A 27,500-nucleotide genomic window follows, 5' to 3' on the forward strand; every position below is an offset into this window, starting at 1 on the left:
TGTATGCCATTTAACTTGCTTGTTATTTAGGCCTTAACTATAACGTTTTTAATTTTCGATTTTATGCTTATAAATGATTCTTTAATGTTACAATACAGATCTGTATTACAATGTCACAATTATCCATATTTTTAAAAAATGCACGTTTAATCAAAATAGTTTTAAAGAATTTAGAGATTTTTACTTCCTTGTATACGGAATATAAAAGAAGTATTTTAATCGTGCAAAAAATCAAAATCGAGATTTTAACATATCTCGACGTTTTAGATCTCATTGAATCGAAAAAACGTAATTTTGCAATTTTGTCTATGTGTCGGTGTGTGTGTGCGCGCGTGTGTGTGTGTCTGTATATCTGTCTATGAACACAATAACTTGAGAACCGTTAAATATATTGTTTTCTAATATTTCCAGTGACGCCTTGACACCGAAGACAGATTTTGAATAACATCAACGAAAGTGTTGTTTTTATCCTTATTTTGTTTCTTATTGATTAAATGAAAATATTTTTTCCGAACTAGGTTTTTGATGGCATAATTATATGTGGTTTTAAGCAAATGTATGAACGTCACGTAGGTGAATTGACTGACTAGCCCAACGATATTTATGGTTGTCACGAGTCAGCCTAGAAACTGGTTATGGTTACGGTAATTTAGAGTGTGCCACCCCCTTTAAACGCATGTATGTGTATTATCCATAAGGTAAAAATTCAATAAAATGAACGGTAGTTTAATAAATTTAAGAACTTTGAATACGTCAACATCAATGTTTTTAAGTTAACAATCCATAAAATTTAAAAAGCAAAAAAGAAATATAATTTTTTTCCAGTTTACAGTTATAACTTGATGTTTCACTTTCGTAAGACAAACATTGATTGGCTGTACATGAACTCCGTGATCGATTTCTGACAGCTCCAATATCGTAGTTATTTGTCCACAATTAGTTTGCTGTTAAAATTTTAAAATAAAACAACATGACCTGATTTTTTTCTTTCTTGTTTTTACATTTTGTATAATAAAATTTATGCTAGCATATCTAAAACCAGATCGTCTTCATTTGCCATCATTATGACGAGAAAACCAAATTACTTTTATCTTCCTTTAAAATTGTTTAATTAACAAAAATACTAAAACATCAAATAATTCAAATCTTTATAAAAGTTCAAATAAAACCAAACAGTCAGGTTTTTATAACCATAATAATTTTAATTACACCATACAAGATTTTTTTAAATATTGAATAAGCATCTCGAATATTTTCAAGACTTCTTTGTCCATTATAACACCTCTCAGTTCTAACCTTACACTTAGAAAAGAAATTACTTATATAAATGCAAAATTTTCAACTGCTTAACATTAAAACTTAAAGCTTGTAAACGTTTTATTTCAATATTACTGTAAATTGTCTTAAAAAGATATGTTTTTCAAAATAAAAAATAAAAAAAAAAATATATATATATATATATATATATATATATATATATATATATATATATATATATATATATATATATATATATATAATTAAACGTACTTATATACATTTAAAATTAAGATAGAAAACAAAAATTCGGAGAAAAACAAGCAGTGCAGTTGGAGTTCATTTAAAAACGTGTTTTTTATTTTAATAAAATCAATTATAGACTTGTTCTACAGAGCAGACTCAGAAACATCCGAATTGTGTTGTACAGATCTCGTGACACGTTGTGCGCTTTCTTCTAAATGTGTCGTAGTTCTAGTGCATACTAACGGCAATCCATTCTGAATGCTGCGTTCATAAGCTGCACTGTTGACGTCACCACTGAAACATCTGACTTTAGGTGTCTCTGGGACATCAAATCTCACGTAGACCCCAGAGTCTGTGTGTCTACGGCTGAACACGCGACTTCTCTGTCCGTAAGATACTTCAGCTCTCCCCGCCGCATTCTGACGTTCTAGTTGTCGGTGAAAGTTTTCAGCCTTTGTCTGTTTGCAGTATAAAAGATATAAGACGAAATACTTAGTTGAAATAAAACATAATAATGTTATAGATCAGTAGGACTGCAATACTGGTCATGAAATAACGAAGATTATTTTGATATAGATCAATTGAACATAAACGATGATCTAATTATATAAGCTAGTTGCATATTGATAAAATTGTTGCTTTAAAAATAAACATATATTAAACTTAAACTTAAATGTTTTTGTCAAACAAAAGATTCACGCTTTGCTTGACTGAGCTGCATGAACCTTCTGTTCTACTAGTTCCTGGATGGTGTTAATATGCCCGCGATTATAATATTCTTTATTTTGTTACTAATGAAAGATTAGACAAATGTATGTATCTCTGATTTAATGAAACCTATTTAAAACCCACACAATCAACACAACAACTACTTACATTTTCCGTGTTGGTGAGCTCATGGGAAAAGTAATCATCGCTGTCACGGGATAAATCTACTAGCTTGCAGCTTGGTAGATCTACAAATATTTCAAAGAGAACATTTCTTTCTTTACAGACCACATTAGTTCAAGCAGAACATTTCATTCTTTACAGACCACATTAGTTCAAAGAGAACATTTTGTTCTTTACAGACCACATTAGTTCAAAGAGAACATTTCATTCTTTACAGACCACATTAGTTCAAACATAACATTTCTTTCTTTACAGACAGCAATAGTTCAAACAGAACATTTCATTCTTTACAGACCACATCAGTTCAAACAGAACCAAATTTGTGTATATTTAAAAAACAAACACACGAGAGCAGGAAATTACTCACTGTCAATATCCCCCGTTCATTCATAACTGTTATCATCTATTGGTTAGTTAGCCCTTGGACATTATCCCTTGCGTTTTAAAAAAGGTGCGGTACTTCTAAACTATACCTTCATATGCCGAAGTCTCTATAACAGATGAACTCTACTTTATCTGTCCCATGCTTTTACGGCACGAACAGGAAAAGATGAACTCACTATCTCGCAATCAACAGCAATCAGTTTCTACCACAAAACGTCACTTCTTTCATCCGCGTCATCATTCCATGCATTGATTATCTCTTTAGCACCAACATTCATAGCAAACCCAACTTATAACAATGCTGATGGATTGAAAGAGGGTAATTGACAGATGTGCGGAATTAGAAAGCCGCAAAAAAAATACCTCTAATATTCTCAGTATGTTTCTTGGAGTTCTTTCTGCATCTCACCACAACAGACAACATTATCGCAATTACTGCTAAGCTGATGAGCACCAGGTAGGGTATAATGCGAACATTTAAGCTCTTTAACGGCTTTATTTCGACTGAAAATGGGGAGAAAAATTATTTGGCTGCTGTAAATAAGGAAATCTCCAAATCGATTCAATTTCAAAACAGATATTAACAAATTTATCAATTATGTAGAAACAAGTATTTTAAAAATGTCAGCTTTTCGTCAAAGCTAAACAGTTAACTCTCCACATTTTAAAATCCAATATATATATATATATATATATGTATATATATATATATATATGTATATATATATATATATATATATATATATATATATATATATATATATATATATATATATATATATGCCATAAGTAGTCTCTGTAATACTTTTTACAATTCATACATATTGATACTAATACTAATAGCCAAAGTTTACCTTGGATTTGAACTCGAAACTTTAACACTTTAGTGTTGTTCTCGTAAAGAAAATATTCCCCCACATCTCCTGGCTGAATTCCGTATATAGTAATGTTGACCTCACCACGTGACCAATTAGGGTAATTATAATTAACTTCCACCGTATATTTATTTCCGGGGACAGCTGAGTGCTCTGCTCCTTTCCAAAAAAAACGTGTTTTAAATTAATTTTTGAAATTATAGATTATCGCTTATCTGCTTAAGATTGACGTTAATTAAATTAAAATTGTTCATGTGAAACTTAAAGACAATGCTTAAAATACACTATCTCATATCTCTCTTTAAATGAAAGAAACGAGGCCTTTGATCATACCTTTATACAATGCTAAACCAGTAGGAACATAGTGGGCTCTAAAGCACATTCGTGTAGAGGCAGTAGAGTTGACGACCACGTCAACAGTTGGTACGTCTAACTGCTGATTACATGGCTGGACAGTGCCTTGAAGTATTGGACGAAAACAATTATCACGTTTAATATTCTAATAAGCTGTTAATTAGCGGTTCGTGTTGTTAATTAAATCTCCGCTCTTGATTCAATGGATTTAAGACATAATATGTTAAATGCCGCAACCTGAGGTTTTGAGGTTTACAGTAAATTGTTATTATGTATAATGTTATTCTGTAATTAATTTCTGTTATTAGCTACACAAAAAAAAAAACTGATAAGAAACACTTTATTATATTTTAGCATCACAATGGTATTCGTATTCTTACATAACAAATAGCTTGTAAATAACACAATTTGTTCATATTTACTTATGAATCTGATTTAAATTGGAATTTGAGGAATTTAGATACGTATTTATGATTTTATATCTATTAGGGAATCGTGTTACAAAAATTTCGAAAGCTTTTTCACAACCTTCGTGCTATTGGTTTCCAGCATACATCTGTTACAGAGTTTCTTCCAGGCATCTACCCCCCCCCCCCCTGAAAATTTTAAGTGCCCCCCCCCCCCCGGAGAAAAAAAAACTGGAAGAAACACTGATCTGTTACACTTACACACAACTTTTAAATCTTTGAACCTCTTCTCCTTCTTCGTGTTGTTGACGCCGTTAACCGTACACATGTATCGTCCGGTCTCGTTACACCTGCCGGTTAGCCGGTACACCAAGGATCTTCCTGACACCTGAGACATCAATTATTGTATACATCAGACTTTGAGTGTAAGCACAGCGTCATTTAGCATGCTGCTTGCGTGCTGGTCACCTAATATTAAAGGCAGGCCTTAGACTTAAACTTAGACGATATTAGATCCCCCTGTAAAAGCTAGTAAAGTTCCCTTTCGAACCTCATGGTCCATGGAGAAATAAAGTCCCAGTGTCTGTGACCTCGGCATATGAAGGAATAGTGTGGCCAGCACCATGCCCAGCCGCCTTTACGTTCCCTAACGCAAGCCAGGTGCTCAGCAGAGCTAACTGGACTCAGGGACGTTCTACGGATTTTAACGCGGGTTCGAACTCGAGACTTTCTAGTTAGCAGTTGCGTGCTCTATCATTCAACCACGCCGTCCCACTTGTATTGGAACAGAAATGTGTCGAGGAGAAAAAGCAGCTTACTTGATATTATGTAACCCACATGCTATTCTCAACATACACAGACGATCACATATGAGTAATGTCTTATTTAGTTTATTATTTTCAAAATGTCCTAAATAAAAGTGCCAAAAATAATTTTCCCTTTGTTTTTATAATAAGTATAATCGGAAGAATTTCAAATGAGCTTTTTATTAATAAAACTTTGTGCGCGTGCAACTAACGCTAAAATTTTGATCCTATTTTTAAAAAAAAATATTAAATGCTTATTGAACCTGTGTTATAAATTTTCTCTATTTTGTTATAATTATTCTAAGTCTAAAGATAAAATTGTACGTTTTTGTGAACAAACAATACAAAAAAAAATCTTCTACCCACATTACGTAACAATGTCAACTTCCCGTTATAGTTTTGATAATACAGTTCTATTTTAGGAACGGGAAATCCTGAAGTGTTACAGGTGACTGTGACGTTACTCTCTGTAGGTACAATGTTATCAAACATCGTTCCGTTGTCAACTTTTATTGTCATAGAGGTCAGCCTGACGGGCTCTGTGATAGAAAGTGTATAAGGTACAGTTACAGTTTATACTTATCCACTTCGTGTGATATAGGTAATAGAAAGTATATACGGTACAGTTACAGTTTATACTTATCCACTTCGTGTGATATAGGTAATAGAAAGTACACATGGTACAGTTACATTTTATACTTATCCACTTCGTGTGATATAGGTAATAGAAAGTACACATGGTACAGTTACAATTTATACTTATCCACTTCGTGTGATATAGGTAATAGAAAGTACACATGGTACAGTTACAGTTTATACTTATCCACTTCGTGTGATATAGGTAATAGAAAGTACACATGGTACAGTTACATTTTATACTTATCCACTTCGTGTGATATAGGTAATAGAAAGTACACATGGTACAGTTACAGTTTATACTTATCCACTTCGTGTGATATAGGTAATAGAAAGTACACATGGTACAGTTACAGTTTACATTTATCCACTTCGTGTGATATAGGTAATAGAAAGTACACATGGTACAGTTACAGTTTATACTTATCCACTTCGTGTGATATAGGTAATAGAAAGTACACATGGTACAGTTACAGTTTATACTTATCCACTTCGTGTGATATAGGTAATAGAAATTATATACGGTACAGTTACAGTTTACATTTATCCATATGTTGTGACATAGGTAATAGAAAGTACACACGGTACAGTTACAGTTTACATTTATCCACTTCGTGTGATATAGGTAATAGAAAGTACACACGGTACAGTTACAATTTACATTTATCTATTTTGTGTGATATAGGTAATAGAAAGTATATACGGTACAGTAACAGTTTATACTTATCCACTTCGTGTGATATAGGTAATAGAAAGTATATACGGTACAGTAACAGTTTATACTTATCCACTTCGTGTGATATAGGTAATAGAAAGTATATACGGTACAGTTACAGTTTACATTTATCCACATGTTGTGAGACAGGTAACTGTTTATATTAATCCACATCGTGTGATATAGATAACTTGGGGAAGAGTTAGATCAGACAACATAGATCAACCACCTAATACCGGAAACCACAAACTTGTTTTTTTTTTCAATGAAAAATCACCCTGCTTGCATTTTCTTATGGGCCTGAGTGTAGAGCGTGATAATGGAGAAATAATTTTCTTTTTTATACATTTTTATACATGATTAAAATAGAAACGTCATTAACCTCGATATTAACATATTGTTAAATCCATTTTTTTTCTATAAAAACACTGTAGCTGGTTATCTAAAAACTTTTAAATCCGTGAACACGTAGCTAAAATATTAACTAAGAGTATTAGATTATGAAACTAGCGTTTGTGATTAACATTTCTAGTCGTGTTTGTTCAAATAATAAGCTATTGTAAATAGATTTTTAGACTAACTTACATTATAATTACCGGTTGATTAAATTTTAGACTAACCTAGATAATTAAATTCACAGACGTCAGCTGCCACGTACGAAACGCTTTTAAATGTCACATGACAGGTCCAGTTTCCGATGTCATTTTGACCCATGTTCAATATTTTCATAACCAGTTTCAACGAGTTGTTTTTCATAGTTAGTTCCCCTTTGTAACCTAAAGAACTGGAGCAGCTAGAAGGGCCGCAACCTACGATTTCCTTTCCATTGTGTGAGAAGTACATTCTTGAAAATATTGAGTTGTCGTTCATGACAGTCGTGCACTCAAACGTGAAGTTAGCTCTTCCCTTCTCGGCGTATGGGCAGGTCACATCGGCTGTTGGAACAGCTGAGGAGATTACGTTGATGAGAATTGTGATGGGTTAGCTGTTCTACCGTGCTAAAATTAGTTTAGGAATTTATAAAGTTAAACTTAGCATTAGAATTTCGGAAAGTGGTACAAATAATATCTGTACAAACTCTTTAGTTTTTAAGTACGGCTCAAAAGTCGAAAGAGCAGTAGGATTTAAAGAATATTCAAATAAAATAGGTTCATTTTTTTAATTAGTTACTGTTCTGTAAAAAGTATATTTCTAACATATTATTACGTTTAAAGTTAATATCAAATTACGAATAAAAATCGTATTAAATTGCTGTTACAAAAATTGATTATGATTTCCATTTCGTTTTATAGTTTTAATTGAATTTGTTTGTTGTATCGTTACAGGTTATGATTAAAATATCGTCGACACATGTTCGTGTTACTTTGATATTTGTGTTCGATGGTGCTCATGACCAATGACAAATGGTCTAGGTCTATACTTGATCGTGGACCCTAGCCTTTACGTTCAGAAATATTTACACATATGATCAAAAACTCTGCCTCACCTGCATCGTGCTGGCAGATAAAGAACTCCTCCCTGTGCTGGTGCCACTCGGTCCATCCAGTAGGGGACACAACCACAGCAGCCATGTCTGGTACTGGAGTGTGTGGGTTATCGTACCAGGCGAAATAAGATGGCGTCTGTGTTGTATACAAAAAATAATTTGAGAGGCAATTGATCAAAATAGAAACAGTGTTAAGCATCATTGAATCAACATTTAAAAAATGCAAAAAAAAATGATTTTTATTTTCAAATTAATAATATATAAAAAAAATCTACAAAAATAAGTTAAGCATAGTAAGAACATGAAATTATATCAAATGTTACTAATACCAGCTTATAGTCTACACATTAATCTGGACTTGTAGTTTGCTTATAAATATGTTAATATAATCTAAACATGCATTTAAAAGCTTCCAATTCACGATATATACATGTATATATATATATATATATATATATATATATATATATATATATATATATATATATATACATATATATACATATACATATACATATATATATATATATATATATATATATATATATATATATATATATATATATATATATATATATATATATGTTGGGATGCTACAGTAGGATACCATTTTATAAACCTACATGTGCCCACGTGACAGAACCAAGTGAACACTACTTCACCTGCCCAATACATCACCAGGTCTAAAAGGCTAGATTAAAAAAAAAACAACAACACTTGCGTTATAATATTTTAACATCTGACCAACTCACCCTTGAGCAGCCATCCCACTTATATAAGCCCGCAGTGTCAAGGTCGTTTAACCCGATGTAAGCTAAAAATACATTTCTCCGTTTGAGCATATCTGTAAGAGATGCAAATGGTGTAAACAATAAAATATGCTATTTATAGAGCTTAGACACATATGACTTTACAACAGTTGACAAATTAAATGTATAGAACCTGCTCTTAACGTGCTAAGCCTTACAAATACCTTAATGTTTATTTACAAATTTATACTCACTAAACCTGTTTAGTACATATACTCAATAGTCTGTCTATTTTGTATGTATATCTTTGTTACGGGTCAGTTGCGGTCAGGTTAGAATAGGGTAGAATAGTCTCGAACTTAGGGGAGAGTGTGTGTGTGAGTTGAGTTCACCCTAGAATATTGTTAACCCCGGTGTGTTTATGTATTGTTATCCCAAGGTCGAATGTGGTATAACAGCGGGAGTGAATGATTGTCAGGGGTTAGTTGCTAGCGATTAGGACGAGGGCTACGCTTGAATGTATTTGAGACGGAATAAAAGTAACGAACTTAGTCACGAAGGGTATTCATTTATCTGAAACCAACTAGGAACGTAACAATCTTGTATTACTCAACGATAAGGCAGTTGAGTTCGGTGAAGTATTACACATGATTATCATCATAGAGGTAAACAACTCGTAAAGGAACTAGTTAAAAGATAACTCGAGGCGTGCAGTGGTAACATCCTTATCCAGTTAACATGTACTTATACCAAGTACACATTATTTTTATCCTTAACTCAATGAAAGAGAGACAAGCTACTCTGAATACTTATGTGGTGGAATCCTAGTCTATGCCTGATAAACGTATACAAATTATGCCATGAGGTTATACTTTACCTTTGATGTACACGTCCGTCATGTTGTCCAGTATGTGTACCAGGTGACCAGGTGTTTGTCCGGCACCGAAGTTCTGCCTGCAGAAGTCTATGGAACTCTTGTAGTCCAGCCTCCTCTCGACCAGCTGAACGCAGGTTTTGGTGTGGTCGTGGAACTCCATGGAAGGTCCACAGAACGCGCTGTCTGCAGGCAAGTAGAAGACTGACATTTTATACACTGGACAGTGGTGCCAAATACATAACTGTAGTGTAGAAAACTACAGAAACAACTTAACGCAAAGTAAGACTAAAGAGACATATATACACGTAGTAAGACTTAAGACACATTATACTTGTAGTAAGACTTAAGCCACATTATGCTTGTAGTTAGATTAAAGACACATTTATACTGGTAAGATTAAAGACACATTTATACTTGTAGTAAGATTAAAGACACATTATACTTATAGTAATATTAAAGACACATTATACTTGTAGTAAGATTAAAGACACATATTATACTTGTAGTAAGATTAAAGACACATTTATACTTGTAAGATTAAAGATACATTTATACTTGTAGTAAGATTAAAGACACATTATACTTGTAGTAAGACTATAGACAAACTATACTAGCGGTTAAACTAAAACACACATATATCTATATTAAGATTTAGGACATAACTATATTTATAAAAAGACTAAAAACATAACTACATATATCACAATACTAAATACATATTTATGCTTGTTAGAAGAATTTAGACACATCTATACTAAGACTAAAGACACATCTACATATGTAGTCAAGCTAAAAACACAAGTATACGTAGAGAGACACAACTACACACACAACACAACATATAAGTGAAACATTACCTGATATGCGATTAAAGCATAATAAAAGTAGAATCACAAAAACTTTCATTTTAATTTAGTCTTGTCAAATAATTCGATTCTTAAGCCTATAAATCATTAACTTTACCCAGTTTAAACTGCTTAGCAGAACAATTTTGATAATTCATTCAGTAAAGAAAAATAAAAACAAAATACAAAAACGTTGTTAATTTTCGAATAAAAGAGCTATTCACGACTCAATTTTAAGTCCAAATGTATAATGTTAGATATTAATGGTAAGGTAATGATAGGTGTTAAAACAATACAACTACAATTAAAAATAGTTCTTTATTAAATTACAATCCAAATCCAGTGTATAAGAAAGTGGCTTAGAACAAGACATGTACGAATGTTAGCGTGAGACAGTAAACGACCAACACGGCTTTAAAGTAGGACTGGGATGGTAGCTTCCGTTAGACACACTTAAGAGGCAATTACCCTGACCTACACACCATACATCTTCTTTTCTTTGCAAGCAGACACTAATGCAATTCTTTAGATATTAGAGTTCTTAAACTTTTCGCTTTTGTATCAAGAGAATAAATTATATATTTCTACCAAAACACAAATTATACTAACAATTTTCTAGTCAACTTTTATGGTATCGCAGCTTCTGCTCTCGTTAAACTGCTCATTTTGTCTTTTAAAATCCTCTAACATCTTTATAGGACTTACACGATAGTAATTCACAAACGTTTATACTTTTTTGAATTCTTAAAATATTTAAGGATTATAAATCGATGTTTCTAATTAAGTTACTTGATACAAAATATAATTTTATATTAGTTCTTATACTTAAATATTGTATGAATAAAATATAAAATAGCTACACTCAGTGATGGTTTTATACATGCGCTATTTATTGTGAAGGATGTATGGACTATTAACATTAACGTTTGTACCAGGGGAAGCTACCGAGTATATATAGTTGTAATGTTAGCCAAAGGTAGCAGTAGCATTGGGGCAATGGGGGGAGAGGGGTAGGAGGATGAAAGAAAGGATGGGGGAGGGCTAAAGAGGGTGAAGAGGGGGATGTGTCGATCATAAAAAAAATATAACCTACGAGCCGACCCGCGGCATATCATACGCCGCTATTTAGTTGTTTTATTTTCTACTTTTCAGTAATTCATAATTTGTGAATTCGACAGTACCAATGCTGCCACTGAAAATATCTGCTTTAAAACACTATCAGTAGGTCGTTAATGACGATACTACCCCCACCCTCCTTTCCCCCAACCCCTACCCTACACCCCATCCCCCCGTGAAAGCAGCCTCCTCTAAGTTACCTAAGTTTAAAATCGTTTCAAACTAAATATCTGCCCCTAATAGCCGTCACTAAACCCAGCTCTACGACTGTAAACATTTAGTGTGAACCAAAGCTCACCACACCATGTAGGGGTGGGGTGGTAGGGAGCGCGCTTGCAGCTTGTTTTCTAGCGTCTCCCAGAAGAGAATTATATAAATAGATGTTATCAGTCCGCACCTTGGACGAAAAACTTGAAGTTTCCCTTTTCAACATAATTAGCAGCATTGTAACTGTATTAAGTAGGGCAAAGTTATCAGCTAGTGACGACTTAATTGTGTGCGCTAGGGAAGGGGTAACTGACCCTACTGTCCCAAAATAAACTAACCATATATATATATATATATATATATATATATATATATTTATATATATATATATATATATATATATATATATATATATATATATATATATATATATATATATATTAACCGGAGTTAAGCTTGATCTACGCGTAGTTACTGCATATTGATACTAAACATAGTCGAAGTCATATCCCTAAACCTTGCACCTAATCGCAAACACGAACTAAATCGCATTTGGGGGGGGGGGGGGGCTCCACTTCGAGCACCCCCCTCTCCCCCCCCCCCACACACACACATACTGCCCGTCTGGGGAGGAATAACTGTGAAAGTAAAACACTGGTCGCATTTGTAGCTCACACAAACACTTCTATAATATAGACCTGTTACCTACTTTCGACCGATACATTTTACTCACGCAGACAGTGTTCGTTTCAGGCTTTTTTTTCCGGGGTTGGGGCACTTGAATTTTAGCAGGGGCAAATAAATTTATATATTACTTTTTTTTGGGGGGGGGGGGGGGATTAGAAGTTCTATCGTGGGGGGGAGAGGGGGAGAAGGGGCTATGCCTCTACCCGAAGAGATGCATGAAAGAAACTCATCACGCAATTCACTTATAACTTTAGACAAATAATTTAGGTCGTAATGTCAGTATTTGTATTATGGAGTATCGATGACGTCATTTCTTTGAAGGGGGGGGGGGGGGGCGGGGCTTCGCCCTTACCCGAAGAAATGCATGAAAGCGACTCTTTTCACGCAAAACACGTTTAAGATAAGACATATTTCAGTGTTTTTAGTGTAGTGTATCGATGACGTCATTTCCTTTGAGTTGGGGTGAAGGGCGGCTTAGACGTTCTTACGCGGGTGTGAGGCTTTGCCACTACCCGAAAAATTGCAAGAAAGAAACTCTGTACGCAAACCACTTCTCAGATTAGACAAAATTGGCTTTTTAACTCATTGTTTACTCGAGTTTTAATGACGTCATATTGCTGTGTGTACTTTACCGGGTTGAGACTTTTTCTTACTATATATTCCTTGCCCTAATGCGACAAATGCACGAAACTACTTGCCCGAAGGCCGTTTGCCCGAAAAAAAATATTTAATATTAGATAATAAATAATATGACCAAACGGACATTATTTATTAAGTTTGAAATTTTGATAAAAAACAAAATTCTAAGCATAAAAACAAAGTTTAATAAATATTATTTTTAATAATAACAGTATAGAAGTCGTTCACTAGAAATGGAATCGGACGAGTCCGTCTGGCCCCCAGCAGGGTGCGATTTGGTGTCCCTGTCTATCGTGTAAACGCTATAGTGTGTACGTTAGCTTTAAAGGGTGCGATATGCTGTGGAGAGTCATGGAAACTAAACAACAAAGGAGAGAGCCGACTCAGAGGCTTTGAAAGAAGATCCCTCCAACGCATCCTCAGAGGAGATGGAGATGGCTGGGCCATGTCCTACGCATGAGCAAAAGAAGACTCCCCAACATGGCGCTGAAGTGGAACCCACCTGGAAAGAGAAAGAGAGGAAGACCACTGGGAAAATGGAGGAGAGAGATGGAAGAAGAAGTACAGGCTACTGGCAAGACCTGGCATGAACCAAAGTGGCTCGCCCAGGACAGGGTGGAATGGCGGAGATTTGTTGCTGCCCTATACTCCACAGGGAGTGATGAGGATTAAGTATAGGCTGTGGATTAGAAAGGTTACTGCAGTCTTTCACTAAATCGAATCTGGCTTGTCCTCTGTCGCCCCCACAGAGTGCTATGTGAAGCCCCGTGCCTTTCCGTCAGCGCTTTGGCGAGTACGGTCATTTTAAAGAATGCAATAAACTAGGGATAAGTTCAAATTATAATCGTTCACGAAATCAAATCAGGAGCGTCCGCCGGCTTGCCAGCAGGGTGTAATTTGTCGCCCCGGGCTATACTGTAAACACTATGCATTTGTGTTTCCGTTTGTGTTTGTGTTTGCATTTGAGCTGTGTTTGCATTTGTATTTCCGTTAGTGATAGAGTTTGTGTTTTCGTTTTGTGTTTGTGTTTGTGTTTTGGCTTGCTTTGCTTGTGGGTTCGGTTATGAGTTTGTGTTTTCTCAAACGTCCATATGTGCATGCATATACACATTAATTGGAAAAGTAATATATTTCCTAAATACGGATAATGCCGGGTGTATATATTGCTTAATAAGCACGTAAGTAAGAGTTCTTTACAAATAGGTTTTTACAGAGGCTAATTCATGGCCTGGCCGGGATGGCTAGTTTTAACATAAAAATATGATAACGTTCAGTGTTCATTTTAATTGAAACACTAGCCTTCCCGGCAAGGCCCTGCATTGGCCTCTGTGAAAAACCTATCTGTAAAGAACTTTTACTTGCGTGTTTAGTAATCAGTTTATACTCGGCATTGCCCTTCATTACCACAACCAACCAAAACCAAAACACAAAAAACGCAAACATAACACAAACGCAAACACAAGTAAAAACACAAACGCAAACACAAACTCAAACACAAACCCAATCACAAACACAAAGAAAACACAAACACAATGCAAACAAAAAAGCAAATGAAAACAATCCAAATACAAACGCAAATACAAACCAGAACACGAACGCAAACATAAACACAAAGTGCTCACAATCTAGCCTGGGGCGCCAAGTCGCATCATGCTGGAGCGCCGGCGAAACCGCCTAGATCAACTTAGTAACCCATCTTATTGTTATATCTTTGAACTCACTTTAAAGTATGTAGCTTACACAGGAAGTCCCGGAGCGCCAAATAGCACCCTATCGGGTCATGGTCATGGTCATGGTCATGGTCATGGTCATGGTCATGGTCATGGTCATGATCATGGTCATGGTCATGGTCATGGTCATGGTCATGGTCATGGTCATGGTCATGGTCATGGTCATGATCATGGTCATGGTCATGGTCATGGTCATGGTCATGGTCATGGTCATGGTCATGGTCATGGTCATGGTCATGGTCATGGTCATGGTCATGGTCATGGTCATGGTCATGGTCATGGTCATGGTCATGGTCATGGTCATGGTCATGGTCATGGTCATGGTCATGGTCATGGTCATGGTCATGGTCATGGTCATGGTCATGGTCATGGTCATGGTCATGGTCATGGTCATGGTCATGGTCATGGTCATGGTCATGGTCATGGTCATGGTCATGGTCATGGTCATGGTCATGGTCATGGTCATGGTCATGGTCATGGTCATGGTCATGGTCATGGTCATGGTCATGGTCATGGTCATGGTCATGGTCATGGTCATGGTCATGGTCATGGTCATGGTCATGGTCATGGTCATGGTCATGGTCATGGTCATGGTCATGGTCATGGTCATGGTCATGGTCATGGTCATGGTCATGGTCATGGTCAAGGACCAAAATAATCAACTTTTTAAATAAAAATAAAATTTAAAAAAAATGAAATAAAATTAGCGTTTGTTAGAATAAATATGCCAAACAATCTATCTGTGTACGCGTACTCATAGGTGTTCATGAGTTTTTACACCTATGAAAAGATGTAACTGGCTCAGTTTTTAATTAAAATACTTACAGTTCTTTCGTATGGAGGTATAAATATCTTAGAAATTGCTAAAACTGAATTTATTGCCCCACGTCTGTATGTAATAAATAAATTAGAAACTGTTGTAGCAGTTGTTGGAACACCAGCACGTGACGCGTCACATGTCACAGTAAAAGTCCCTCCAGTCTCAGCTACACTTGGGCTGACGATATCATTTCTACTGGTTTGTCCTTTCGCTAAAACGATAATCTCTCATTAATTTGTAAATATGCATACATTTTTAAAACATTTTTTGAATTAAAGTAAATATTATTGTATCAAACAAGAGCAATTGATTTGAACACAATTTTAATACTTACAAAAAAAAATTACTTTTTTAAATAATGTCTTTTTAGACAAAGATATACGGAAAAGAAAAAAATACAACCTCTTGGCCAACAAAGTATTGCCATTACGAACCCGTATAAAAGGCAGTAGTTGATTTTGAAATGCATGATTATGCCGTCATGAAACATACATAGCACCAAATTTATAAATGTGAGTTAACCAGTCTTTTCGTTTTAAATAGAGTCTAGTCTGTGTTACAGTAGACGTGGCGTTGGAAGGCAGAGGTGATGCTAGTAGGAATGCAGGTGGAGATTTTGATAGATTTATTCGAGAAAAATAAAGTTAACTCTAGTTGTCAGTAATGAGATAACAATTATCATTAGAGGTATAGTCGACTCCAGAGTGTTAACGGTGTGGTCGGATGATAGAGAATACAACTGCTTACTCGATGTTCTAGAGTTTGAATTTCTGTCCCTGAGTCCACCCAGCTCTAATAAATACCTGACTCACTAGGGAAATAAGAGGCGGCTGGGCATAGTGACAATCAAACATTTTTTTCATACGTTGAGGTTACTCAAACATGTGAACTCTACTTTACCTGGTACACTGACTGTTAATTTCAAAAACTTAAATTTTCAGGGACATGTTGGCTCAGTGGTAGAGCTTGCGACTGCTAACTCAAAAGTCTCGAGTTCAGATTTCGGGCTCGATGTTGTACGATGCCACTGAGTCTACTCGGGCCAGATGGTCAGCTGATTTACTTTAGGGAAACAAAAGCGGCTGTGCATTGTGCAACCCGCACTATCACCGTGTATGACGAGGTCGTTGAAACGGGTGAACTCTACTTCATTTCTACAAGCGTGAAAAAAACGGATATATTTAATAATAATCTTAGACGTTTGAGATTTTGTGTTTTATCAACGCCAAGTAGTCGCCAGTAAAGCGCTACTTATTAATTGTAAATCCAAACCCTAGCCCTAACTTCGCTGTACCTACGCCACTGTTTCACCACTAGAGCTCTATACTTGCCACGTCACCACATTTTATCCACAAGAAACAAATCTGTGAGTACACATCCATGTGGGTGGTTTAAAAGATTATAGGCCTAACAACGGATTAACCAACAGCTTTCATTAACCAAATCCTACATGTTTTTTGAGCCAATGATACAGGCAGTGATGTTTTGTAAAGTGTTGAGATAGAGATTAAATAGTATTATATACTGAATATAGGGAGCACTATAACAGCTTAGCAGACAATACGGGTCCATTCTTATTGTACACCGCTATTCAACATATGCTTCACAAAGATGAACTAGAAACTAAAATATATTAAATGTATAAATAATAAAATAAGATTTGGTCAACATTACAAGTCCGAATAAATAACCTTACTGTTTATGCAAATATCTTTTTCCTTGAGAGTCGAACGAAGGACTAGGTTTAGGTTATGTGCAATGAAGGATTATAGTTTTGGTTAGAAATGGCTAGAAATGGGATTATGATTGGGGTAGGTATTAGCATGGGAAAACTAGTTTTAGGGCCATTGATAGTGGTAACGTGTGGACACGGTGTATCAATATACAATTCGCCATATTTCATGGGTTTAGTGTATAAACTTTTATTGTTGTTATATAAGCTCATCAAGACTGCCAAATCCCGAACTTAAATAATGAATGTATAGAGTAAACTAAATGTCTAGGGCAGGTAAGAAAGTCCTAGGCAGTCAAATCATGAGCTGACATAAGACTAACAAGAACAGGCATAGCTTTGGATATCCTCACGTCTCATGTTACATTGTAAGATCGCAGACATATTTCTTCATTTCTGTTGACAGAGTTGTGCGGCTTTTTAAAATGTACAAACAACTGAACCGTAGCGTTAAGACAAGCCGCGCTGGAACTGTCATGGACTGGTGAGGCAGATGGCCAAGAAAAGCCAGGTGGTTAAGGCATGCCAAGTGGGCAAGGCAAGCCAGGTGATAAGGCGAGCCAGAAGGCAAAACGCTGGACAGGTGGTCAAGTCATCCAGGTGATTAAGGCTAAGATGGCTAAGGCAAATCAGGTCGCCAAGGCAAAACAGGTGGTAAAGTTATCCAGGTGAGCTGATATCACAATCTATGATTCCAGTTTTACGGATTTGTGAGTTGAGCTCATCAAGATTATTTCAACCAACTCCTATAAATCAACTTGTATTCCATCAAGCTCCGACAAATCAACTATTTATAAAATGAAGTTCACACAAAATGAATTTGTGTCATAATGATGAACAGCATATCCTTGAAGTGGTTATAAACTTTTTGGTTGGTAAACTTTAAAACACTACACATAAACAAACAGTAGAATCTAGAGACAGTAATATGTGTACAAAGAAATGTTTATTTCTTGTAGACGCTACACTCAGTGAAGGTGGCCGAGTTTATCGAGTTGGGATCGATCATTATTGTAGGCATGAATAAAGTTTTTTTTTTAGATACTGTCGTCAAAGCGACCGCACAAAAAATCTTTTATAAACTTAAGCCTACAAATAAATCAGAAATTTAATCTTGTTAGAATTAATGTAATAAGCTTTTCGAATCCAAAGAACATTAAAATATATTTTTCGTTTAAGGCTACATATCTAGTAATTCTTTCTGAAAAATATGCTGATACCATTGTTAATAAAGTTATACTTTTTTTTAATAAAACCATATAGCCTAGTAATATTCCAAGTGTATTTAATTTTTTCGGGACAAAAAGTAAACTACCACATTGCTTTTTACCTTTTTTTAATTACTTACAAAAGTGTTTACTTACAAAAAAATACCAAAACATTAGATACATCAAATCTTAAGTAAAGTCCGTCAAAAATCAAACTTTATTTTAATAAAATCGCAACAGATTTCTAAAATAGTCAATACACCATTCCGAGGCTACACGGCTGTGTCCATTTTAACCATCGAACATTCGCACCACTAGCGCAGGAAGTTCCAAATTAAAACATTTCCACACAAGCGCGTTTTTTTTTTTTCTGCGCTTCCTCTGAACATCGATATAAACTCTCAGAATTAAAAACTGATATTTATAGATAATAAACAGAGTATATAATAATAATAAAAGTACCTTCCGATTCTTTAGCCAAGCCGCCTTCTGTTTGAGTCAGGTACCATCAGAGCTGGGTGGACTCAGCAATGTCCTACCTTATCCAGCTGGGGATCAGAACCTGAGGCTCTCTGTTAGCTGTTGTGCGATCTTTAAGTGACCACCTCGTCCAACGTTTCACACTAAATACAATTAAAAAATAATTAAGAATAAATATAAAAGACGAGTAAGTCGATTTATAAGAACAAATAAGTAAGGTTATCAAATTCCTTCTTTACTTATCGGCGCTCTTATCCTCTTTACTCCTTGTGGAGCATAGGGCCTCAACCATACCCTTAAATTTTGTACGGTCCTCGGCTGATTTAGCAACCTCCCAAGCAGTGGCGGAACTAGAAAAAAGAGCCACCCCGCAAAAAAACAATCTGGGCCCCCCTATATATATATATATATATATATATATATATATATATATATATATATATATATATATATATATATATATATATATATATATATATATATATATATATATATATATATATATATATATATATATATATATATATATATATATATATATATATATATATATATATATATATATATATATATATATATATATACAAGCACAAAATACGAATATAGGATACTCATTGCTGGCCTGTACGGGTTTTTAAAAAAAGGTTTTTTTTTTCAAATAATACAAATTACAACGTCATGTAATGTGTGTAACTGCAGTGTTGTTTTTTTTAAATCACTTCATTTCATCTATGCTATTTAACCTCTTAATCTTTAGACGGTCAATAGAATATAAAACATGAGTGCTTTGTATAAGTAATGGTGTCTCGTGTTATGTTTATTTTTATGATTTTTATTATTTATGTTATTAATTTTAAATACATTTTCTTTTTGTACCATGTAATTCTTTAGTAAGTATTTTATTTAAAAAAATAATAATTAAAAGAAGTAATTTCTTTTTAATTTGTTTAGTACAAATCTATTAAAAGTGGCTTATGAGCACCCCTATTTGACTATTTAAAAATGGAAATAAGTCATGTAAGTGGTTTGAACGTTTGCTTATCTTTGATTAGTTTGATTGTAGGAGAAAGAGGTCTCGGCTTTCATGTCTATAGCCCGAGTTCCATCCCATGTTGTTTTATATAAGAATATTCGAGAAAGTTTAGGGGAGATCACTCCCGGTTTATTTATTTTTATGGGCCCTTAAATGGCGTGGCCCACCCCCCTCCCCCGCATTGCGGGGTCTGGCGGCACTGTAGTTCCGCCACTGGTCGCCTCAGTGGTTATTCTAGGCATTGTTTGTAGCAACAGTTCACTCTGTAAAAGGTTCGTTTTTTTTTTACACACGCCACACATAAACAAACAAAAACACAAACACACAAGCAAGAAAACGAATAAAAACATATTTCTATATTTAATGTAATTATATATATATATATATATATATATATATATATATATATATATATATATATATATAAAGTTTATAAAACACTTTTAATGACAAGCTTTTTATATCATAATGCACTAAAAAGTAGAAATTAAATTATACACTACAATTTAAATAAATATAAACAAAAAGTGTGGATCTCTTCATAGATATTAGTAAAGGTATCCAATTGATACTTAAGTGACCCACGCTTTTTTATAGTTATTTAAATAGTAGTGTATTATTTATTATCTACTTTTTATTGTATTATTACTTAAATGCGTGTTATTAAAACGTATTTCATGATTTTTTTTTTACAAATTGACAATTGAATTGCATGACTTAAAAACCATTGCGCGCCTAATGAACGCGATAGCGCGTGTATAATAGTGCGGAATAGTTGGGTAAGACTGCCAACTAATTTTGTCAAAATTTTAATTAATTCATAAAAAATCAATTTGGCAATTAATTAAGTGAATTTTAATGTTATGTTGCATTGTCTACATGTTTAAATACACGTAATAACTATGAATCGAATCTTTCAGTTAGAAGTGCCCGAATTTTCGCTCGGGCGTTTTGATCTAGACAGACTGACAGCGGACAGAGAAAGTCAGTTAAATAAAAGCTTGTAATAAATGTTTCATTTTGTGATTAGTACATTTATGTATTATTTTCTTACAGTTCACATTGTTTATATTTGTCTCTTTTATTACTCAAATCAGCTTGCCGCATTGCTCTTAGCACAGCAAATTTTAAATGTAAATGCAACTGATTATTTTAGTTGTGTTTGATTTATATATTTTTTGTAGATAATGAAATATTTCAGTGGATGTTGAGCTGCAGTCTAGGAAGAAAATATATATCTAATAATATATGTCCTTTTGTTTTTAGTTTGTAAAATTATGACGGAGCTAAAGGAAATTAAAAACCACTTTATTTGCATGTGTGATTAAACTGTATAATATTTTTTAAAACTGTTTTTAAAAAATCTCAAATTTTATATCATAAAATGTGAGAGGTAAGTCCTTGTAGTTTTTGTTAGAGATATACGCCATTACTTTCGAGATCAATCAAGTTCAACTTTTAAATATTCTCAATAAACCAATAACGATTTGACAAAGTTATACACAATTTTTTAAACTGGAATCAACGATTGCCGGTAACGTATTATATTTTATTCTGGGACAAGGGGGTGAAGGGGAGATATTATAAACATCCTAAGGTTTTCGTAGGGGGACACACGCACATTTTTCTCTAAACTGATTCATGCAAAAAATACAACTTTAGACTACTCAGTTAATTTTTCTACACACAATATACACATTTCTATGTATAGCTTCATTACAAAATGTTATTTTTATAATACCAGGAAAACTAAACAAATTCCGAATAAAACTGCGTGTGCTTTAATCAACAAGCATCATAATTTTGTCTACTTTGAATTCAAGAAAAAAATTCAACAGGCGTTATTCAAAGTCTCCTACAATGTCAGCCATGTCACTGAAAATATTAGAAACATAGTTTAATAATAAATATAAGGAATAAAACTTACTAAATTTATCTGAATGAAATATTTTATTTCATAAAACAATTTAAAATTACCGAATTTTAAAATTGTGAATAGTCACTTTTTTATTATTCATTTAATAAACTATGTATTGCATAAAATTCTATAATATTTATCAAAATCATATTATATTGTATCGAATTTTGATAACCTTTTAGTTAATGTCTTAAATTAGAACATTTTTATCGATATAAATATACCTGTTTAGTGAATATCGTCATATTCCCAACAATTGTTTCTCTGTTGTTTTCTGTAGCCACACACTCATACGTGTATCTCGAATACTTGTATTCCATTTGAAAGTTCAGTGTTGATGTATGACGATACTTGACACAGGTTGTCTCAGAACTGACCAGCACAGGTTCAGCAACTGATGTCACGTTTTGTACAGGATATGGCATTAAGCTGAAGTTTATTAATCTGCTACCAAACCTCCAATGTAAGGTTACGTTCTTTGGTCCCTGCAATAATATGTGATATATAAGAAATTAAAATAAAATACAATTACATGAAAATATAAGTTTAATTGATACGTTTTCACCTAGATTTCAGGAATTGAAACTATCAGTAAGGCTGGCGGGTTTGTTTGTAATGATTTTTGTGTATAAGCAGTTCTGTTTGTAAAATGGTGATCTACATTGGAACTTCATTTTGCATAAATTTAAACTGCTCTTTGTCCAACTATCTCTCTGCTATTTCTTAGGTACTTGGCAAACTGGAATGTGTGTAAGTCAGAATTTCAAGGCAAATGTCTCAAATTCTTCTTCAGCGAACCACAGCAAACACTGTACACAACAGGATGAGATCACTGCTTTGATCTTATGGCTAACATGACTCTCAGACCGTCTTAATTATTCGTTAATCTAAATATAGCACGAAAGATTCAACTGTTTAGTCTGGTGATCGCTTGTTGTAGTTAAACTAGCCGTCGGTACACGTTGGACGATATTAGCGACAATGCAAATCAAATAACTTAATAGCTAAACATCCGACATATTTAAAGTAACATAATAGGCTGCCAATACCTATAAGAAAAACCAAACTATATATATATTGCAAGCCGTCCCGGTCAGGCCCTGCTCTGGCCTCTGCTAAGGACCATTACCTGTGTGTTTAGTAATCATCATATACCCGGCTTTGCCCACCCTAACCACAACCAACCAAAACAAAAACAAAAAGAAAACGCAAACATAACGCAAACACAATTACAAACACAAACACAAATACAAAGAAAAACAAACGAAAAAGCAAACGAAAACAAACCAAATCCAAACGCAAACGCAAAACCAACCACAAACCCAACAACAACACAACCCAATCACTACAACAAAACACGAAACATACACAACACAAACACAACACAAACAAAACACAAACACAACACAAACACAGCACAAACAAAACACAAACACAACACAACACAAACACAACACAAACACAACATAAACACAACATAAACACAACATAAACACAACATAAACACAACATAAACACAACATAAACACAACACAAACTTAACACAATACAAACCAAACACAACACAAACACAACACAAACACAACACAAACACAACACAAACACAACACAAACAAAACACAAACAAAACACAAACACAACACAAACACAACACAAACACAACACAAACACAACACAAACACAACACAAACACAACACAAACACAACACAAACACAACACAAACACAACACAAACACAACACAAACACAACACAAACACAACACAACACAAACACAACACAAACACAACACAAACACAACACAAACACAACACAAACGCAACACACTTTAGCGAATGACGTAATCTGCATCATTGTTAACAAGATGCTATTTGGCACGATGGCGCCTGTTAGTTTTAGGGAGCCATGGGCCGTACACGTCGCGTATGCGGTATTGTAATCGTGGGGGGGGGGGGGCTCTTGAGAGCGCTCATCTACGTCTCTGACACATGGGCGGTCACCGAAGTATGTTCTTCCTCATTATTTCAGTGAGTGATTAATGTACACTCAAGGTTTTCATGCGGTTGTCAAGTTAAAGCCGTGTCCCGATATTTATGATCCAAGCGCAGGCATTAATTACAATTAAATAACTCACTTTTAGAAAACAAGGTTACGCGTCAAAGAAAATATGGTAGGTAACGCAGAGATGAAACCCTTCTTATATATTTCGTCAGACTTTTTTCTATTCCCGCTAGTTTTCTTATATAAATACTAGCCATCGGTACCCTTTTTGCGTGAATTATAGGCCTATATATTTTAAAATGATGTACTTGTTTGAGAAAAAAATTTATGGAAAAGTTATTGGTCAAAACGCAATGTGCTTTACTACACGCTGAACGATATTAGCGACAAAGCAAAGAAATAACTAATTAGCTAAAAATCCGACACATTTAACATAACACAGGCACACACTGATTAAGTGACTTATATGATTCCGTTAAAAATCTGGCTATTCAATGGTCATTATGTTGTTTTTAAGTAATTTATATTAGTTTTACCGATAAAATTGTATATATATCATAGCGTACGTCTTGATTAGTTGATCTATAGATCTAGATCTAAATCAAATTTGAATGAAGTAGTTCCTTTCTTTATAGTCTAAAATCAGAAGATTCACATATAAAAAAAATAAAAAACCAAGTTAGTCTTGGTGTGTCTCGACCCCGCAACACCTGCGTGGTTTTAAGTACACTATCATCTCAGCTATTTAAGCACCTTGGAAAACATGGAGAATGAAAGACGTATTTTTTAAAACTTAACTTACGCGAATATGCATATTCTTTCAAATTAATTTTTTTATCACCAAATTTGACAGTTCCAAACAAAGATTTTGTTAAAAATAATTAAGTCTTGAAATAGTTTAGGCCTAATATAGAAATTTATTTTTGGAATAGATTCTAGAGTAGATAGAGTCTAAATCTAGATCTTAGTGACTTAGCAGTCTACGCCTAGTTTTTGCTTAAATTTAGAACTAGTCTAGATCTAGAATTTCTAGATCTAGTATTAAAATAGATAAAATAAATTTTATAAGTTTAGGCCGGAAAAATTATATTGTATACATTTCATAGCGTACGTAGATCTAAATCAAATTTGAATGAAATAGTTCATTTCTTTTTATTCTAAACACGGCACATGACGTCATTAGTTAATGTATAAACGTTAGTGACGTCACAGTTTTATGCGTTCTTTTTCACAATTATAAATGCTTTTCCTGTTGCATAATTAAAACTGTTTTTCTACATTCGAATACGCCTTTATTTTTTATTTTTCTTCCTTAAATAAAATTGTGATTATACAATTATACATTATACATTTATAACATCTAACATATTATTTTCAACAATAGTCCATATTAAGTTCTCCATATATCGCTGCAGATTCTGATGTGATATCCGGCGAAAATATTTTGCGGACAGAGAGAGAGAGAGAGAGAGAGAGAGAGAAAAGTGCGCACATGGGCTTTTATATATTAGGATAGCAATTTTTTTGGGTGAAAAAGTAAACAAAGATTACGTCATTCGGCCTACGTACAAGGGAGATAACTTTTAAAAGTATTTTTGTTTTAAATTAAGTTTATACTATTTTCAACAAAAACAGAAAATGGTGAAATGTAGAATTCGTTTATGTAGTATTTCATTATAAATTAAGTTATATACTGTTATATTGTAAAGGAACACTGTGTGGTTTTAACTGACGTGAGAGTAATAAGTTTGTGAATATTTACCAGCATTCCTATAACACGAAATTACTGTTTAAATTTAAACATGTCATTAAAAAGACTTATTAATTAATAAGTCTAATTCTTAAATGTTTATTTAAAAAGCCTTAGCGAGGCTAGGCAATATGCCTAGTAGATTTATGGATCTAAGGTAAATTTGAATAAGTTGGAAGATGTCGCCATTAGTTTACTGTACTTTTCGTAGTTTAAACATATGGCATGTGACGTCATTGTTTATTGTGTTTTTGTCAAACTATAAAAACTTTTCTGTCTGTACTAGCCGTCAGTACTCCTTACACGTGAATAATAGTACTATATATTTTGTGATGTAATACGTATTTGGAAAAAAATATTTATAAAATAGTTATTGGTAAAAACGCAACACTACACGTTGAGATATTAGTGACAAGGCAAAGAAATAATTAAATAGCTAAAATCTGACACATTTAAAATAAGAGAATTAAGTAAATATCTAAAACCAACAGCACATTAAAAATAACAAAGGCTACCAATACTTATTAGAACAATCAAATTAAATACATATTAGTCAACACAAGACCATATTAAATGCACACACCCTGATCAAGAGACTTAAATAACTCCTTTAAAAACCCGGCTGTTCAATGGTATTTATGTTTTTTTTAAAAATAATTTGTATTCATTTTTGCCTAGAAAATTGTATACATTTTATAGCGTAAGTCGTGATAAGTAGATCTATAGATCTAAATCAAATTTGAATGAAATTATTCATTTCTTCATACTCTATAATTGGAAGATGACGTCATTACTTTTTCGTTCTTTCCGTTGTTCGAATATGTGGCATGTGACGTCATTGTGTATTGCGTTCTTTTCACAACAATTAAACACTTTTCCGGTTGGATAATTAAAACTGTTTTTAATACATTGAATACAACTTTATTTTTATTTTTTTTCTTTGAGTAAAATGTAGTTTATACATTTATAACATTAACCATATTAATTTGAACAAAAGACCGTATCTTTAAGTTCTCCATATATTGCTGAACATACTGATCACATCGCCTAAAAAAATTGCGGACAGAGAGAGAGAGAGAGAGAGAGAGAGAGAGAGAGAGAGAGAGAGAGAGAGAGAGAGAGAGAGAGAGAGAGAGAGAGAGAGAGAGAGATAGGCTTTAATATATTAGGATAATTAAAATTGTGTTTCTACTTTCGAATATGTATTTTTTTCCTTCTTTAAATAAAATTTAGTTTATACATTTAAAACATCTAAAGCGAGCTGACCAGCGACGTAGCATACGCCGCTATTTAGATTAATTCCTAAGTTTAGTAATTCATAATTTTTTAATTCGACACTCCCAATGCTGTGACTGATTTTTTTTTTGCTTTAAAACAATATCAGTAGCTCGTGAAGGACGATTATCCTCACCCTCACTTTCCAATCTTTCCCCCCCCCCCTCACCCCCCCCCCCACCTCCGCCTACGAGAAAGGAGACGCCTGTGACGAGAGTTTACAGACGACAATGAAATGAGCAAGCAGAACATGTTATTACCTTCCCTTGATTTCAAATAAGTTAAAAACTAAATTATCGGCCCCTAATAGCCGTCACTACGATTTTAAACAGCTCACCAGATATGGTCTGTTGAGCTTAGGTCTTAGTGGTGTCTCG

The 27,500-nt window shown here is 34.0% G+C and overlaps 1 protein-coding gene and 1 long non-coding RNA gene across 2 annotated transcripts in view; both read right to left on the bottom strand.

The window, feature by feature from the left end:
• Positions 1-2,981: 2,981 nt before the first annotated feature.
• LOC131936190 (uncharacterized) lies at positions 2,982-10,924 on the bottom strand. Its single transcript, XM_059293104.1, has 11 exons — positions 10,541-10,924; positions 9,684-9,866; positions 8,810-8,901; positions 8,058-8,193; positions 7,192-7,518; positions 5,587-5,759; positions 4,676-4,802; positions 3,987-4,112; positions 3,633-3,812; positions 3,142-3,282; positions 2,982-3,037 (listed from the first exon to the last, which is right to left on the bottom strand). Exons 1-11 carry the CDS (start codon positions 10,587-10,589, stop codon positions 2,982-2,984), a joined length of 1,590 nt encoding a protein of 529 aa, XP_059149087.1. The 5' UTR covers positions 10,590-10,924.
• A 10,831-nt stretch (positions 10,925-21,755) lies between these two features.
• LOC131936228 (uncharacterized) overlaps positions 21,756-27,500 on the bottom strand; it is a 6,439-nt gene continuing 694 nt past the window's right edge. Inside the window, exons 2-3 of the long non-coding RNA XR_009386032.1 lie at positions 22,323-22,583; positions 21,756-22,055 (exon numbers count right to left, since the gene is read on the bottom strand). This is a non-coding gene — a long non-coding RNA (uncharacterized LOC131936228). The remainder of the gene's footprint in view (positions 22,056-22,322; positions 22,584-27,500) is intronic.

This window comes from Physella acuta, unplaced genomic scaffold (genome assembly GCF_028476545.2).
Source record: "Physella acuta isolate Inbredline_101_S28 unplaced genomic scaffold, ASM2847654v3 ptg000171l, whole genome shotgun sequence".
Lineage (NCBI taxonomy): Eukaryota > Metazoa > Mollusca > Gastropoda > Physidae > Physella > Physella acuta.

Coding starts and splice junctions, on each gene's coding strand:
- LOC131936190 (XM_059293104.1), bottom strand. CDS start 10,589: ATGAAAGTTTTTGTGATTCTACTTTTATTATGCTTTAATCGCATATCA. Junction 7,519..8,057: donor TATCTGCCAGCACGATGCAG/GTGAGGCAGAGT, acceptor TAATCTCCTCAG/CTGTTCCAACAGCCGATGTG. Junction 3,038..3,141: donor ACATACTGAGAATATTAGAG/GTATTTTTTTTG, acceptor TTGGTGCTAAAG/AGATAATCAATGCATGGAAT.